The sequence below is a fragment of the Erythrolamprus reginae genome, chromosome 1 (genome assembly GCF_031021105.1).
Source record: "Erythrolamprus reginae isolate rEryReg1 chromosome 1, rEryReg1.hap1, whole genome shotgun sequence".
NCBI lineage: Eukaryota > Metazoa > Chordata > Lepidosauria > Squamata > Dipsadidae > Erythrolamprus > Erythrolamprus reginae.
This window is the reverse complement of record NC_091950.1, coordinates 231,052,259-231,071,080: the sequence shown is the minus strand read 5'-3', so window position 1 is coordinate 231,071,080 and position 18,822 is coordinate 231,052,259. Positions and strand designations below refer to the sequence as shown.

The window sequence follows — 18,822 nt, the reverse complement described above, 5'->3', positions numbered from 1 at the left end:
AATAAACCTTTGTTTCAAGGACAGAATTTGCCAGGAACCTTCATGCCATGTTTGAGCCCGCTTTCCAACTATTCCATACTACTCTTCAGTAGCTCCCCCACACACACTTCAAAAAGATCATAGCAGGTAGGTGAGCCACATTTCCATCCATATTAAGACATGTGCCTGTTCTGGTTTAGCATTGTATCCCATGGATTCAGAGCACCTTTTCTAAATACCAAATAGTTGTGTTTTACAATGATGTTCATGTCAAAGGAAACTAAATGCATATTTGTGGAGCCAATGACTATGTGGACAATTAAATATATCAATTTTTTATTTACTACATAAATTACTGAATAAATACTGATAAACTATAAAATTTTATCCAACAATGTTTCTGCAAATGCATAAATATGGTATTATAAATACATCTTATAAATAGAGACAAAAGCATATTTCTTCTTTGCTCCTTCTCGAGTTTTAAATATCATATGCATAGCAATTTTCAGGATATTCATAGAAATCAATAAGACAACAGGTTATGAATCATATAAAATTAGTACAAAACAAGACTTAGTTCTTTTTGAAGCCAAAGAGATAAAGGGCTTCAATGGAGGGTTTTGTTTTTCTTTTTTGTGGCAGGATGGTGGACATCTGAACTCTGCCCCTCTACCCACCCCCATTAAAGAAAATGACCATTTGGTACAGTCCCAGAACATTTTAACACATTTTAAAACATTATAAGAGCTCTAAATAAAATTCTAAAGGAGGCTACTTTCTTTTACATTCAGAGTTTCAATTAGGCAAGCAAATGTTTTATCATCCTGATTATTTCAGCCAATAATGTACCACCTTTGGCCATTTTTCAACTACTGTATATTAGAAACCCCTTTTCTGATAAGCATTGGAAGTAGGAAAGGCACAGGTGCACCCAACAGTGATCACCTGTTTCTCCAACCAATAGCTTTGCTTGCAGCCAAAATGATTGCGTTTCAGAACCAAGATCTCCTGCTGAATAGGAACAGAGTTCATAGCATAGTTTAGATTCTTTCCCGTGGAATCCAGGCAAAAGGTAGAACGGCAGCTGGCTTCAGAAATTATGTGTGGGAATCTGTTAGGATCTTCCTTAACACTGTAAGTTAACACACAAAAAGACAGAGAAAGATGTGGTTCACATCACAGCAAAACCATTTCTTCATCAAAGTTCATGGAGAATTTGGAACCCTGAATGTTAATCAGCACCCATTGGGGGGGGGGGGGGGGGGGGGCGACTAAAGAGGAATCTAATTTTTGTCTCCCAGGAGGCAGAATCATGTCACCTGCATTTTCTTAATCATATCAGAAATATGAACATAAACATTCATGGTGAATGTTTCTCAGAATTTCCTAATTCTCTCTCCCATAGAATTTAATTTAATTTAATTTATTCAAGTTCTATGCTGCCCAATCCCGTAGGACTCAGGGCAGCTTACAAAAATAAAAAAACAATACAATAGTACAATAATAAAAATAAGTTGAACATCAACAGTAGATTTAAAACCCCATTATAACCCTAACAAATCCATTAAAAAAACCCAAAAACCAATCTAACAAACATACATACTAGTCAAACATAATTCGGGCATGTCAGCAAAGCCAGGTTTTAACAGCTTTTTGAAAGGCCAATAGAGTGTGAACATTGGGGGTGGGGGAGGTCCATAGAGCCAGGGAAGCAACAGAAAAGGCTCTTCCCCACGCTCCCACCAACCTGCATTGCGTAGTCGACGGGACCCAGAGAAGGCCGATTCTGTGTGATCTAATAGGTCTGTGGGAGTTATGTGGTAGGAGACGGTCCTGTAAATAGTCAAGCCCTAAGCCATGTAGGGCTTTATAGGTGATAACCAACACCTTGAATTGTGACCGGAAACTAATCAGTAGCCAGTGCAGCACACGAAGTGTTGGTGTTATATGGGCGTACTGAGGTACACCCATAACAGCTCACGCAGCTACATTCTAGACTATCTGCAATCTCCTAACACTCTTCAAGGGTAGCCCCATGTAGAGCGCATTGCAATAATCAAGACAGGAGGTGATGAGGGCCTGAGTGACTGTGTACAAGACCTCCTGGTCCAAATAGGGCCATAACCAGTACACCAGGTGAACCTGGGCAAAGATTCCCCTGGCCACAGCTGAGAGACGGCATTCAAGGTTTAGCTGTGGATCCAGGATGACACACAAGTTATGAACCCTATCTGAGGGGGTCAGAACCTGTCCCCCAGAACAATGGATGGACAGATGGAACAGTCCTTCAGAGGGAATGTCCAGAGCAAGTCAGTCTTGTGTAGGTTGAGCTTGAACCATCCAGATTCTAACAGCTTCCAGGCACCAGCACATGGTTATATTTTGGTTAGGGTGCTGAACCAAAAAACCCAGAAAAGGCTGTTGGATTTCCTTAACAATTACTAACACATTGCTTTTTACTCAGAAATCATGTCTGATATTTATAGCATCCCTTTGTTGATAAGAAAAAGAGGTTTTGCCTTGTAAGAAAGTACAGTGGTACTTCTACTTAAGAACTTAATTCATTCCATGACTAGGTTCTTAAGTAGAAACGTTCTTAAGTAGAAGCATTTTTTCCCATAGGAATCAATGTAAAAGCAAATAATGTGTGCAAACCCATTAGGAAAGAAATAAAAGCTCAGAATTTGGGTGGGAGGAGGAGGAAAAAGAAGAGGAGGAGGACAGTTGCTGCCGAAGGAAGAAGGTGAGGTGAGTGCCCCCTTTTGCCTTCCCATGCCCAGACACTCCAGGAGGCAACCTCGTGCCAGTTGTATGGGAGGCAGCATGAGGGAGTCTCCACAGCGAAGTGGTTTATTCCCTCTCCAAGCACCCAGAGAAAGGAAAATGGTCCATTCACTCTGTGCTGCCAAAGCCTCCTTAAGCGACACCGAAAGGCTCCTCTGGTAACCCAGAAAAGCCCAAGATGGTCGGGATTAAATGGGGGATGGCAGGAAACTGGCAGGGCCTTCGTGCCGCTCTCAAATTTCCTGGGAAATTTTTCCAGGCTCAGGTTGTTAAGTAGAAAATGGTTCTTAAGTAGAGGCAAAAAATCTTATCTAGAAAAGTTCTTACGTAGAGGCGTTCTTAAGTAGAGGTACCAATGTACTTAAATTTGAATTTGTGGTTTAATGTTATCGCAACTATCAGCTAGAATTTATCAATTAGTCAATTCCTTATGTGGTCCTATCCTGAAGAAAGGCCATTCTCATCTCACATAGTAGATTTAAGAAAGGAATAATAAAATTCTCCTAGATGGTTTTTATAGTAATGAATGGAAGTGCAAACTCTGGAACTGGCCAAATGACTAAAAATCATATTCACAAAGCCATATTATATTCTTTCAGAACAATAGGTGTGATCATTAAGGATCTAACAAATTGATGAACAATTCAAGTAACATTTGCCTATCCAGTTAGGAATTGTCCAGTGTATTTTTTTTTTCAGAAAACGTACATAGCTTTTATGTTTGCCAACCTCATAAAATCTTGCAACCTTTAGACTTTCTCATATCCGAGAATTGAGGGACTGATCAAAAAGCATTGAGGGATTGTCACTGCTATAATGTATTGTAGTTAATATAGTTTAACAGTATAGTACCTGTAATCCCATGGAGAAAGAGATCTGTTTTTAACATCATGAGGCATCGTGTTCATTGATTCTGCATGAGCCAGAGATATGCGCACCTTCACTGTCTCTGGGAATTTGGAATTTTCTTGGATTGCTGGTTGAGTTGGGCAGTTGGTAGTCATTCTTTCTCTCCGTTTCTTATAAGCTTTATTAGTGATTCCTCCATGGGCTAAATTCTCCACTGCAAGTACCAGTACCAGTAGAACAACCTGTAAAAAAATCCATGGCTATATCAGACATAGGTAAAAGTAAAGTATCATCTTTTGGGCAAAAAATATCCATCTTGAGTAGCCTGCATTATTTTAACATTGAAGTTTAAAATTCAAGTATTAAAATAGTTGGTAGAAAGTAGTAATTAATTTCGAAATTGAGGAGTGCCACAGCTCAGAATTAACTGAAGTGCTGAATTGTATTAAGAATGATTTAAGACAGCCAGTGCCACTGCCACTACAATTAAGAGTGTGGAAACTCAAATTGCAATCCACCAATATTGGGCCAGTTCTCTCCCTCTCCCTCTCTCTCTCTCTTTCTCTCACCAACCATCTTCACAGGATTATTGTTGTGGGAAAATTAGGAGTAGGACTACTACAGATACCAATCTGAATTCCTAAATGAAAAGTGGGATAAAAATCAAATGATTAAGTGACAAAAAGACAATTGGATGTGAGGGCGATCTGGCTGCGACATCTGTCACCCCATTGATCGCCAGGGTTGATTCGGCTGATCTGGCCGGCTAAGCGGGTGTCCCCTTCCTCCTTCACTGCTCCATGTGCATCCCTCCCGGGGCTGCGTGCTCGGTGGAAGAGGATGACTTTCCCAGATAGAAGGAGTGTACCAATCTTCGGTCAAGGGTATACGATAGCTGCGCTCCCCTGCTAGAACCTCCAAACAAGCTCAAGGTCCAAGTGACAAAAAGACAATCAAATATAATTTATCTTTCAAATTATCATAAATATCTGAGATAAGTATAGTTATATAGAAAAAAGTTATATATTTTTTCAATAATCAATGGTTTTCATTTTTTATATCAAATAGATTGGAGGATTTTAGTTTACAAGAAAAGATTATAATAACTATAATGTGAGCATGAAAAAATGATAAAATAAATTACAAGTATATAAATCAAATGTTAGAAAATAGAGGCAGAAGAATAGTTTTTAACAGCAATAAATAGTATACTCACCAATAAGGGCAATCTTTTGGGTGCCATAACTATCCTTTGTGTTGTTATCTTGACTTGCTTGATGCTCTACCAGTGAGCTTAGTAGGTCAAACTCTGTCCATGAGTGCAAGAGTATCTCCTTTTATATCATCTCCAGAATCTCAGACATTTTTTTTCCACTGTAATGCAGAGATAGATTTCCACTTGCGGTTCCGTGCATTTGTGGCTGACTTTTTCTTTTAACTATTTCCTTGAAATTACACACACACACACACCCAATATCAAGGGGATATAAAGGGGAATCCACAAGGTTTCTGGACCAAATGATTTGTTTGAAATAAAGTATATATGCTATGTAAGAAAATAAAATGTTTCGTGAGTTCACCTGTTCAATTTTCAAGAATATTGATGGGCAGTGTGCTAGATATTGAGATATTACAGCCTATTGTTTTTTTTAAAAGCCATTTAGAAAACTAACACACATTCATAATCTGGGCAATTATTTTAAAAAACATAACCAATTTGGTCTAATGATTAAGGCAGTAGGATAGAAAGCAGAACATTGTGAGTTCAAGTCCTGCTTTAGCCAGTGACTTTGGCCCAGTTAGTCTCTCTTGGTCTTTTTAAGCTTCCTTATTTGTTTTTTCATAAACATGATATTAGCATGTTCAGCAAAGCATCCATGTCTCCTCTAAAGTTCAAGAAACGATAGTGGGGTTTATGTTAGCCAACGCTATTTGGGTAGTACTGTATTAACCGTTTCAGAAACGGAACAATAGGGATTGTATTCTGGAAATCCTTGAATACACTTGCAAGTATTAAGAAAGATACAAATTTGACCTGGGAAGAGGTTGATGTAATCCATAATTTTTCCAGTTGGGGAACTTTATCTAGGATCAATGTTTTCTATTGTTTACTTCTCATATTTATTTACTTGTTTTTTATTTTGTCTAGTACGTAATGGATGTATGTGAAGAAATAATAGTATTTATATACATGACACCAGTAAAGAGGTAGAAAAACATTAGAAATAATAATATTCACATACATGATGCTAGTAATAAAAATAAAAATAAAGAAACAATAAGACAGGGGACGGAAGGCATGCTGGTGCACTTATGTACGCTCCTTACTGACTTCTTAGAAATCTGGAGAGGTCAACAGTGGATAGTCTAAGGGTAAAATTTGGGGGGGGGGGTTAGGAGATGACACTACAGAGCAGGGGTTGGCAAAGATGGCTCTTCTATGACTTGTAGACTTCAACTCCCAATCATGCTAGCTCAGGAATTCTGGGAGTTGAAGTCCACATGTCATAGAAGAGCCAACTTTGCCTATCCCTGCTACAGAGTCTGGTAGTGAGTTCCATTGCCTGACATACTCATTATTTGTGCTGTCAAGATGGATGAAAAAAACCATAGTGTTTTTTCTCCAAAATCCAGGAACTGTTCTTCCAGTCCCATGCCAAACTCTGGTGCCTGAGTTTTAAAGGCAACACTGATATAAAATATGGACGGTGGCTGAGATTGAGAAAAGGCACTTGTGTTATTCTTCCATGAAAAAGAAAATGCTAGTGATAAATGGGAATACATATTTAAGTGGTAACAGAAATGGCTATCTATCTATCTATCTATCTATCTATCTATCTATCTATCTATCTATCTATCTATCTATCTATCTATCGATCTATCATCTATCTATCTATCTATCATCTATCTATCTATCTATCTATCATCTATCTATCTATCTATCATCTATCTATCTATCTATCTATCATCTATCTATCTATCTATCTATCATCTATCTATCTATCATCTATCTATCTATCTATCTATCTATCTATCTATCTAACATCTATCTATCTATCTATCTATCTATCTATCTATCTATCATCTATCTATCTATCATCTATCTATCTATCTATCATCTATCTATCTATCTATCATCTATCTATCTATCTATCTATCTATCTATCATCTATCTATCTATCTATCTATCTATCTATCATCTATCTATCTATCTATCTATCTATCATCTATCTATCTATCTATCATCTATCTATCTATCTATCTATCTATCTATCTAACATCTATCTATCTATCTATCTATCTATCATCTATCTATCTATCATCTATCTATCTATCTATCTATCTATCTATCTATCTATCTATCTATCTATCTATCTATTAGATTTCTATGCTGCCCTTCTCAAAGCAACTCAGGGCAGCGTACAACATTGTAAATAAACATAATATACATAAGAAATCTAATTATTTCAAAAGACATATGCAAAGTTAGTAAAAATCTAAAACCCCTTAAGCAATCATTCACATTCATCCAATTCAATCATTCATATCAGGTGGAGACAATCTCATAACTCAAGATCCTCATGCCCGCCAGCAGAGGTAGGTCTTCAAAGCTTTACGAAAGACCAGGAGGGAGGGGGCAGTATGCATCTCCAAAGGGAGTTCATTCCAGAGGGCCAGGGCCGCCACAGAGAAGCTCTTCCCCTAGGCCCCGCAAGATGACATTATCTGGCTGCCGGGACTTGGAGAAGGCCAACTCTGTGGGACCTAACTGGCCACTGGGATACATGAGGTAGAAGACAGTCCCGTAGGTAGTCTGGTCCTAAGCTACGTAAGGCTTTATAGGTCATAACCAGCACTTTGAATTGTGCCTGGAGACCAATTGGCATCCAGTGCAGCTCACCGAGTGTTGTTGAAATGTGTGCAGATCTTGGGAGCCCCACAATAGTTCTCGGTGCTGCATTTTGCACAATTTTCAGTCTCTTCAAAGGCAACCCCATGTAGAGAGCATTGCAGTAATCAAACCTTGAGGTGATAAGGGCATGAATGACTGTGCAAAGTGACTCCCTTTCCAGATAGAGCCGCAACTGGTGCACAAGGCGTACTTGTGCACATGTCCCCCTCGCCACAGCTGAGAGACGGTCTTCTAAGCTCAGCTGTGGATCAAGTTGTGGACCCTCTCCGAGGGGGGTAAGGACAGGACTCCCCCCCCACAGGGTGATGGATGGACAGATGGAATTGTTCATGGGAGGCAAAACCCACAGCCTCTCTGTCTTGTCGGGGCTGAGCCTGAGCCTATTAATGCCCATCCAGACCCTGACAGCCTCCAGACACCGGCACAATACCTCCACTGCTTCACTGAGTGGACACGGGGTGGAAATATATAGCTGAGTATCACTAGCATACTGATGGTAACTCACTCCATGCCCTCGGATGATCTCACCCAGCAATTTCATGTAGATATTAAACATCAGGGAGGAGAGAACCAACCCCTGAGGAACCCCACAAGGGGGGGGGGACCTAGGAGTCAACCTCTGGCCACCTGCCAACACCAACTGTGACTGAACAGAGAGGTAAGAGGTGAACCACCATAGAATGGTGCATTGAATCCCCAACCCCTTTAGCCATCGCAGTAGGATATCATGATTGATGGAATTGAAAGCCGCTGAGAGGTCAAGAAGCACCAGGATAGAGGATTGCCCCATATCCCAGGCCCACCAGAGATCATCCGTCAGTGCGACCAAAGCAGTTTTAGTGCTGTGGCCGGGCCTGAATCCTGACTGCTGAGGACCTAGATAATCGGCTTCATTCAAGGATCGTTGGAGCTGGAATGACACCACCTTCTCAACAACCTTCCCTATTACACTGTTGCCAAAAAACCTTTCCAATAAGCCCCCCAGGGATTGAAGGAGACTTTATCTCATTCTATCTTTTGGATAGCACATTTTCTCTAAATGGCTGTTTCAGAATGCTGTTGGGAGATAAACCATTATTTCCCTCTACCTTTAAAGACTTTTAATGTAGTAAACATTTGTCTGTAAGCTAAATAACCGTAATTTTCAGGAAGGGGACAGAATGGCAGACTGACCTATTTTCATTTTTTTTCTAACTGAATGATAGACAATGGTGAGAGTCATCAATTTGTGGAAACTATTATGACAGGTAGGCCAGTTGGGTTGCCTGTGAAACTTTCCCCCACACTTTCCCTGGGTTGTGATTGAGAGCACGTTCAGCACAAGCCATTCCACGGAACAAATCTTGCTCATCCTATTGCTGATGTCAGTTTGATTCATTGCAAATGTAGGGGAGAGAGAGGTCAGACCTATTGTGGGAGTACAATGGGGGAAATTAAATAGCAGCCCAGCCCAGCAAGATGAGCCCTGTATCCGGGTTGCATTTACCGCTGAAATGGTATTATTCATGAGCCCTCTTTTGCATGAATTCGTTACGCTCTTTACGGTTTTACTTATTTCCTTCAGAAATGAGGTGACCTGCTCAGCACCCTACTAACTATACTTCAGTAAAATACCAAGCAGAATATAATGTCATCCGTAAAGATGATTTGTTTTAGCATGTTAAGTTACACTAATTTTTACTTTTTGTTTGGGTTGCTTCTCTTTCAGTCTAACACTTTGGTTTGCTTGTCTGGGTTATTGCACAATCATTTTTACTGACTTATATTCTTAGCAGTAGGGATATTACCTTAGCCATTGCTCAAAAAACAAAAAGAAAACGTGTTCTAAGATAGCAAGTAAAAAACACAGTAGAACCTAATGGTTAAAACTGGTGTGGTTAAAGTATGTCTACTTTAATTAAGTCCTTCCCAAAGATCTGCATTAAGCAGATGTTGTTCTTGCTTGAGGCTATTAGAGGTATTATTGCATTATGTAATCAGCAGTAAGCTACGAGCCAGAATGCTAAACTACGCTCGCCGCCGTGGCTCGTAAGTTCTTGCGGGACCAGTGTAATTTTGCTGCTGCACCTGTAGAGGTAGCAAAATCGCGCAGGGAGCCACAGGTAAAACCTCGCCAAAACTCAGGTGCAATTTTGCTACCTCCATAGGTGCAGCAGCAAAATTACACTGGTCCCGCAAGAACTTACGAGCTGCGGCCGCGAGCGCAATTTAGCGTTCCAGCTCATAGCCTACCGCTGGATGTAATATATTTCCCAGTAATGCTGTCGTTTGCCAGTTGAATTATGGTGATTTTGTCAATGATGTTCAAATGGATTGCACCCAAGGCACCTCTTACTATTGCTACTCCTTTGCTTTCTTTTGACATAGTCATTCTAATTCTATTTGCAGGTATTTGCATTTTATGATAGTTCTCCAGTTCTTTTCTATTCTGCTATCTCCAAGTTCCTATACAGGCTTGTTTGTCTTTCTTATCAACAATTGTTAAGTTTGTTACAGGTTAGTTTTTAGTTTTAATTACTATTATTATTGTAAATTTTCTCATCAAATTATTTTTAGCTGGTAGCTAGAGATGAGAAAATTATTTGAAAACCAAAAACCAGTTTTAGGCAATTGACGCAATGGTAATCAATGCTGTAATATTTAATAAAAATGGGATTTATGTCCCTTTGTTTCCTTGTACCTTGCAAAACTATTAAGTTACATTGTTTTACTGGTGCTTTCAGTTTCAATGGATTTGTCAGAAAGTGAAAACATGCTAATCAAGCTGATAAAATACATAGTCTCAGGCAGTGTTTACATATATCAAAGATGGGGAACAATGGCCCTTTTATGACTGGTGGAACCAGCATGGCTGGTTCAGGAATTCTGGGAGTTGAAGTTTACAAATCACAAAAAATCACAGTCTTCCACCTCTGATGTACATGGATGATGGTTGCCACACAAATCACAACATTATTGCTATGTCAATCTGATCATACTTAGACTGCAATAATATGGTAACTCTGGAACCTTTGGCTTTTTCATATATCTCCCGCTGAGAATCAGAATTAAGTAAATGGACAATTTTCATGTTGGTGTTAGATGCAAAGAAGAATTCCACAAAGATCCTTGTTGTAATTGGTACCTTTTAGCTTGTTTATGAAGAAGAACAGAGGTGACCAAATTAGTTGAAAGTATCTAAAGTATCTATGGTAAGCAAAAGGATCTGAATGAAAAGACAAACCTACCAGATAAGTATGCTGATGAAGAAAGTATCTCCAAAATGTTCCAGGGTGTTATTTGTTTATTTATTTGTTTGTTTGTTTATTTATTTGCTAATCATGTATAGGATAGTAGTAGTTTGTATAAATGTAAGTAAAACAGTAATGATAAAAGTGGACAATAGGACAGTAGGACAGGGATGGTAGGCACAGTAATGCGCTTTTGCATGCCCCTTATAGACTTCTTAAAAACGGGGAGAGGTCGACTGTAGACAGTCTAAGGTTAAAGTTTTTGCGAAAGAAACCACAGAGTCAGGAAGTACATTGATCACTCTATTGCTGAAGTTGCATTTTCTGCAGTCAAGTTTTCTCTAGAACTAAGGTTAAAAGACACACCATGAAGAAGGATTTGACCTGGTTCAAAATAATAAAGTCATTTAATTGAACCGAGCAGGAGAGGGGAGCCCTGGAAGAAGAACTTTAAAGAGGAAATTGAAAGTAATACCCAAGAACTCCTACTGACCAAGAAGGGCTACAGACTACAGTTCTCTCTTCTACTCACCTTGCAGCTAACCTTCCCTTATTTTCCTACCATATTTTCTATTAGTAAAGAAAAGTTAATGATAGCAGCATGTATTTATGATAGGTATATGCCTGGTTCAGTCAAAAATCTTATTCAATTTAATGATGAATAAGATGATTGATATCTCAAGAGTCCCTCAGACAAGAAGGGCTTTCTATCAATGAAAGTGGTTTTGGGGGGGGGGGGGTTGGCTTCAACACATATGTGTCACCAAAAGAATCAAGATGAAGATTAACTGGAGTCTCATGGTAAGTGAAGCTTGATTATCAGTTTTGGCATCTGTAATTTTACTACTCTGCATTTGATTTAGTGATCCAGACATCTGAAGAGTAATAAACTACCTTCTGAAATAATCAAATTCAAGTTAATTTAATTTTCCCAGTTTGATTACAGTTCTTTGGAAGGTACCATGCTAGAAAAGATTGCTCTGGGACAGTGATTGCGAACCTATGGCACAGGTGTCACACAGAGCCATATCTGATGGCACATGAACTGTTGCCCTAACTCAGCTCAACGTGAATGTGTGTACTGACCAGCTGATTTTTTGCTCACACAGAGGCTCTGGGAGGGCATTTCTGGCTTCCAGAGAGCCTACAGGGGGTTGGGGGAAGGTGTTTTTATCATGCCCCGGCTCCAGGGAAGCCTTTGGAACCTGGGGAGGGTGAAACATGAGCCTACTGGGCCCACCAGAAGTTGGGAAACAGTCCATTCCTGGCCTCCAGAGGGCCTCTGGGGAGTGGGGAAAGCTGTTTTCACCTTCTCCAGACATTGAATTATGGGTGTGGGGACTCACGCATGCACAACAGCGCATGCACACCCTTTTTCAGCACCTGAGGGAAAAAAGGTTTGTTTGTTTGTTTGTTTGTTTATTTATTTGATTTTTATGCCGCCCTTCTCCTTAGACTCAGGGCGGCTTATAACATGTTAGCAATAGCACTTTTTAACAGAGCCAGCCTATTGCCCCCACAATCCGTGTCCTCATTTTACCCACCTCGGAAGGATGGAAGGCTGAGTCAACCTTGAGCCGGTGATGAGATTTGAACCGCTGACCTTCAGATCTACAAGTCAGCTTCAGTGGCCTGCAGTACAGCACTCTACCTGCTGTTTGCCATCACTGCTCCAGGATTATGGTGTCCTATTAACCAATGCCTATCATGAGCAGAGGTGGGCTCCCTCCCAGTTTGGACTGGATCTCCTGCTCCGGTAGTGACCCGCTGGTGACATCACTGAACTGGATAGGTTGATGCCAGTCCATGGGCACCGCCATCTTTTTAAAAAACTTTTAAAAAAGAATTTTCCTATTTTGCTGCTTGAAAGAAGGCCCGCTTTTCCACCTCCAGGTTTATACTGATCTTTATTCCTTCTTCCGAAGCCCAGTTGATTAGCTCCTCAGCTGTGTTTCAAGCTGATTTTCAGCTACTGAGCATGAAGCAAAATTGCACAGGTAGATGAAAAATGTGGACTTCCATCACGATGCAAAATGATGGGGAAAGTAAGTAGAACCCACCCTAATCATATGAAACATATAAGCTGCGTTATTAACTTACTAAGTGATTCCAATTGCTCTCTACCTGCATCCTCAGAGTTGTTGTGACATACCAAAGTAGAAAGCAACACAAGAAGCTTGGGAAACTTAGAAAAATATGATCATAAAAGCTCAGTCCAGCACAATAACATTGAAAAAAAACCCCAAGAAATCCAAGAAGAAACTAGCATGGCTACACAAAGATCTTTCTGATCAACTGAAAGACAAAAAGGACAAGTACAAAAAATGGAAAGGGGGAGACATAACTAAGGCAGAATATCAGCAGATAGCCAGAATCTCCAAAGGTGAGGTCTTGGTACCAACCTATTTCTCGATAAGCTAGAAAAAAGTGGGATAGACAGCTTCACCATCAAATGGATTTGTAACTGGCTGACAAACTATACTCAATGAGTAGTCCTTAAGAGCACTACATCTACAGGGAGGGAGGTAAGCAGTGGGGTATCACAAGGTTTTGTTTTATTCCCAGTAACCTTCAATATTCTTCATAATTCAATTCAATTCAATTTCTTAGATTTGCATAAACAACTTAAATGAGAAATAGAAGGGGAACTTACCTAATTTGCAGATGATACTAAGCTGGCAGGAATAGCCATCACCCTAGATCAAGGGTAGGCAAAGTTGGCTCTTCTATGACATGTGGACTTCAACTCCCAGAATTCCTGAGCTAGCATGATTGGCTCAGGAATTCTGGGTGTTGACATCCACAAGTCATAGAAGAGCCAACTTTGCCTACCCCTGCCCTACATGATATGATCTACAAGGTCCCTTCCAGCTCTATTAATCTGTTAATTATTCAGGTGAGCACAAAAATAGTGCTGAGTCCGAATGCTTAGTCTGCCGAATGAATAGCTAATATGTCCAACTAGGCCAAAATGTCTAGTATCAAAATGGAACAGCCCACCATCTAATGCAGGTGGAAACTGTTGCAACTCAGAGTAGAGGTAACAGTTAGGACCTGTCTGAGGCTCCTCTGATGTTACGGGAATGTCTCCTGGGGAAAAGATTAATATTAAATACAATATTGTTATTTCTAAAAAAAATATGTATTTGATGTTTATATGTCTTCCTGTAGTTTTATATATTTTGCTTGTAAATATTATATTACACAATTACACAAATTAAATGTGCTACACCTCTATCACCTACCTACCTATATTTTTATGTTTGTTTTAATGTTATTTTTTAAATTATCAGTTTGTATCCCACCCTCCTTATGCACCTTATACCTACCTACCTCCCCCCCCCCTCTGCAGCAGTAGCAGCAACTGAAATATGTATGTCAGAAAACCTGCAGCAGATGCAGCCTCTAATCTGCATTTAGGATGCAAGAATATGGCTCTACTGGCAAAGGAGCTAGCTAGAAGATAAAACTGCCACCCACAGACCACAATAGACATAGATGACTGTACACAATAAGCACGAATGCAGAGGATGTTTTTGATTACTATTTTCATAAGCTGAATTTTTGCATATGATAATGTTTCGGTTCAGATTGATATCTTTGAAGCTGATCAGTTTAAGACCAGACTGTTTAAAATTGAAAACAGGCAAGCAGAAAGAAAGCAGTGAGACATAGTTTATGCTAAATAAATGGCAAGCTTTAGAAAAAAAAACCAGCTGTATATTTTAACCTATAATTCTAAGTAATTTATTAATAACTTTTGTCTTTAGACTACTTTATTTATTTTTTATATTTGTCACCCTATAGGATTTTATTTATAAATATTTTATATTTACAGTATGTAAAACAAAGTAAGTACTCGAGATTTGCACTTTGGAAATCTAACAGATTGCTCTAATAGAAATGCTCTCTTCTTGCTGAGATTTACTATTGTCAGCCTGATGTATTCAGCATAATTATTCTAAGCATTTGTATTTTGTTCTAGTACCCACACACATTATGCTAAGTCATAGTTTGTTCAACTGTGCAAACTGAATAAACAATGGCAGGATTTACACAGTAATCTATGCCAAAATGAGATTTTATGATTTGGTGTGGTGTGACTCCAACCAGTGATTACAGGAGATGAGGTGAGTGGGAACCAAGCACGGTATAAAGCAGGAGTCTTCACAACTTTAAGACTTGGAGACTTCAACTCCCAGAGTTCCAGCTTTGCGTGTAGGGCAGACGGTGATTCTCATAACTGTTTTCAAGCTGTGAATTCAAACTATGAATTCCTTATTGTCCCATAAGGCTTAGGTCCCTCAGTAACTTTCTCAGTCTGTGTATGTATGATAAACAGCAGGTGCTGTTTTGGAACATGACAGCCTATTCCCAGATGTGAGCACATCCCACAGAGGGTGACTTCTAATCCATCTTCCTTTCCTGGTCTTCTCTCGATTCTTATTATGTGCAGGGTAGGTATAAAAGAGCTGGGCTAAAGCTTCCACATTTCTTCCTTTCCCCCAGAGGTGGCCAAATCTAACTACAGTGGTACCTCTACTTAAGAACTTAATTTGTTCCGTGACCAGGTTCTTAAGTAGAAAAGTTTGTAAGTAGAAGCAATTTTTCCCATAGGAATCAATGTAAAAGCAAATAATGCGTGCAAACCCGTTAGGAAAGAAATAAAAGCTCGGAATTTGGATGGGAGGAGGAAGAAGAGGAGGACAGTCGCTGCCAAAGGAAGACGGTGAGGTGAGGGGAATCAAAAAAATCCAAAACTGATGGGGGGGGCAGGGTCTCATGCCCGCAGCACCGGGGGATATTTCATTCTCTTCTGGAAATGTCCCCAAGTCCCATTGCCCAGGGGTTCTGGTCCTTTTGGACCAGACCGGATCTCTCCTGCAGGGAGAGTGATGCTTGAGACGCTGCCAGGGGCCTGGCAGGGGCCGGCATGCCACACTGAGTAAACTGGCTTATCTCGCACCGGCTGTGGTGAAGCTGGACAGGCAGCCATGCCTGTTCTGAAACAGCTGCGGAGACTATGCAACGCCGGGAGGATAGCCGAATGATTCCATCTGGAAAGAGAATTGAAGGAGTTACCTGCAGAGGGGAAGAAGAGATTTTCTGTCTATGGTGGTAAGCAGAGTGTGCCTGAATGGGATTTTAGACCTTTGTTTCTTGCTTGGTTGCTGGACGGAGTTAAAATGGCCTGAGATTGAAGAAGGCAGCTAACTGTGCAACATGGCATTTCAGCAAAAGTTTCTAAAGTAGCAAAATTGCCCATCATTTGGATTATTTTTAACTATCTAATTGGTTCTCTTCGAAATTCACCTTTTGGAATATGGAATTTTTAACTTTTGTTGTGGAATCCTTATCTTTCCTTTCTTCTATAAACATAGTCTGGAAGAACACAACCGGAAGGAACAATAAAAGAGCTTATTCAGAGCTATTCAGAGAAGAGCTATTCAGAGAAGACTTGGAAAATTGATCACCTAGCAATATTGTGCGGCCGGAGGAAATATAGCAGTTTGCTACTGGTTTAAAGACAGTATTCTTGAGAAAATTGACCATCTAATGCATGGAAGGAAGTCAACATTCAAGATGAAATTATTTGAACTAAATTAAACTGATTTTAATTGATTTGATCTAATTGGACTGATTGATTTGACTGAAATCACATTGAATAATATAAATTGAAATTAAATACTTCTAAGAATTAAATGCTTTTAAGAAAATTAAAATTAAAATACTTGTAAGAATATTTAGAAGTTTCTAAAAGATATTAGCAATTTCTTTTCTCTTTTCTCTGTTCTTACAAAATTATTAGAAAAATAATTGAGTATATTTAATGAATTGGATTTATTAATATTTTGATATTTTAATTTTATGGGAGCTTGCCAATGAAAATATATATACCTTTACTTTATATATATATACAAATATACAAGTGTTATAAAGTGTAAAATGGAAGAATTATATACCAGGAGAAAATTTAATGGCTTATAAATGAAGAAATTGAAAATAGCTTTGATTATTGCGCATAACATAGGTGAGATATTTGATAATGATTATGATTATTTCTGGACGACCTTTTCCCCCCCTTTTCTTCTTTGCTCTCTTTTCTCTTTTTTATTATTCTGTTTGAATTATAAATTGCTTATTTGATTTATGGTGATAAGCAAAGTGGAAGGAAGGGGGAAAAGAAAAGGGAGGAGAGTTACAATAACAGTAGGATTAATGTTGGGATAATAACTAGCACTAATTATGTTAGGCATTATAAGGGAAGACAGTTGAAACAACAAAGAGTTAAAATCAATAATTAGGGAAGATTATAACTGAGTTCGATAGTGGAAGATATTTAGAATTAGGGATAATATACAGATTAGGGAAATATGTAGATTACGGAAGATTATGGCACTGCATTTAGCAGTGAAAATAATTAGAATAGGGAAGATTATTGCACTGATATGACAGTGACATACAGATTAGGGAAGATTATTATGTTGGGATTGGCAACGGGTTTCATAGATTAGGGAAGATTATCACACTAAGAATGGCAGTGGAAATTATCTAGATTAGGGAAGAATATTAATATTTTGCTCTTTTTTAAAGGAAGACACTTTTCGCATAAAATAGAATAATAATTATTTATATTTACTTTGATCTGTTAAAGTAGAAATGATACATTGATATAATGAAAGAAGTGAAATAAATGAATTGAGTAGGAAATGTATTTTAAAATTTCTAACAACTCTTCTTCCTATGTATAGATTAAGATACGATATGAATAGTTTTTCCTTTTCTTTTACACTCTTTTTTCTTTTTTTCCTTTTTAATTTTTTTTCTTTCCTTCCTGGGCTTTTAAAGAGATGTAAATTTGGATATTTTCTATTTTTAAGGGCAGTTACGATAAAATGACACCCCCCCCCCAAATGAAAGTAGGAATATGTTTTCAAAGAACACTAGAAAGGGACTGAAGCACGATGACATAGTTAGGAAAAATAGCAAATAGCTAAGAGAAATTTAGATAGCTATAGCACTTTAAATATAAATAAAAGCAAAGAACATTATCTTAAATCCAGATGATAGTATTTGGAAAGGATAAATGATATATACCAGAAATAATTGGATAAATAATTAGAAAAAAATTGATTAATTTGACTAAGACTTTGGCATTTGATATTATATTGTGTTATATTTTAATTTGAGGTATGTAAATTGGAATCTGTAAGGTGTGAAAAACAATAAAAAAATTATACACCACCACCCAAAACTTTAAGGATTTTTTTAAAAAAGAGGAAACTGGCCGGGCCTTCGTGTTGCTCTCATTTTCCTCGGAAATTGAGTTCTTAAATAGAAAATGGTTCTTAAGAAGAGGCAAAAAAATCTTGAACACCCAGTTCTTATCTAGAAAAGTTCTTAAGTAGAGGCGTTCTTAGGTAGAGGTACCACTGTATTCTCTTTCCATAGAACTCTTTGTGCAGTTCCTATGGGAGCAGTTACTGTAATAGTGTACTTTGTCTGATTTGGGGGTTTATGCTTTCTGAGAATAGTTCTTTTGTTATCCTGCATAGATCTGTTTGCTATACTATACTTTTTTTCTGGAATGAGATCCTGTCTGTTTGGGTAGCTTTGCTCACAATGCCCACTTGGGCTTAACCATAAACCATGTTCATTCCACCCAGTTTTCTAGGTTTGCTAAAATACTGAATCATCAACTAATCAGTCATGCTGGGTCCACATAACATACTTGGATAAAATGTGATTAGTTTTGTTAATGGCACTTCTAAATTTCCCCATTGTCGTATCCCTGGCCAGCAGCTTCTTTATTTACACAAGGTTGCCAGGGATACACAATAGGTGTTTTTGAAGTTTCTCATGGTAATTCAGCAGTAACGTAAGTGCTCATTAAGAACAAGCCCTCTTTCAGAACATTGGTGCTATTTTCCCCAACAGATAAAAGCTCTTTCTGTTAGAAAAAGTTATTTTTATATTATACAATTCATCAAAAACATTTACCTAAAAATTTAAAAATATAGTTCAAGGTAGATTGTTGTTATATAAAAAATGAGATATGGTATA

The 18,822-nt window shown here is 38.5% G+C and overlaps 1 protein-coding gene across 1 annotated transcript; it reads right to left on the bottom strand.

Annotated features, from left to right (window-relative positions):
* Positions 1–527: 527 nt before the first annotated feature.
* On the bottom strand, positions 528–4,959 carry LOC139156641 (interleukin-17A-like). Its single transcript, XM_070732504.1, has 3 exons — positions 4,832–4,959; positions 3,619–3,857; positions 528–1,114 (listed from the first exon to the last, which is right to left on the bottom strand). Exons 1-3 carry the CDS (start codon positions 4,856–4,858, stop codon positions 862–864), a joined length of 519 nt encoding a protein of 172 aa, XP_070588605.1. The 5' UTR covers positions 4,859–4,959; the 3' UTR covers positions 528–861.
* Positions 4,960–18,822: the final 13,863 nt, after the last annotated feature.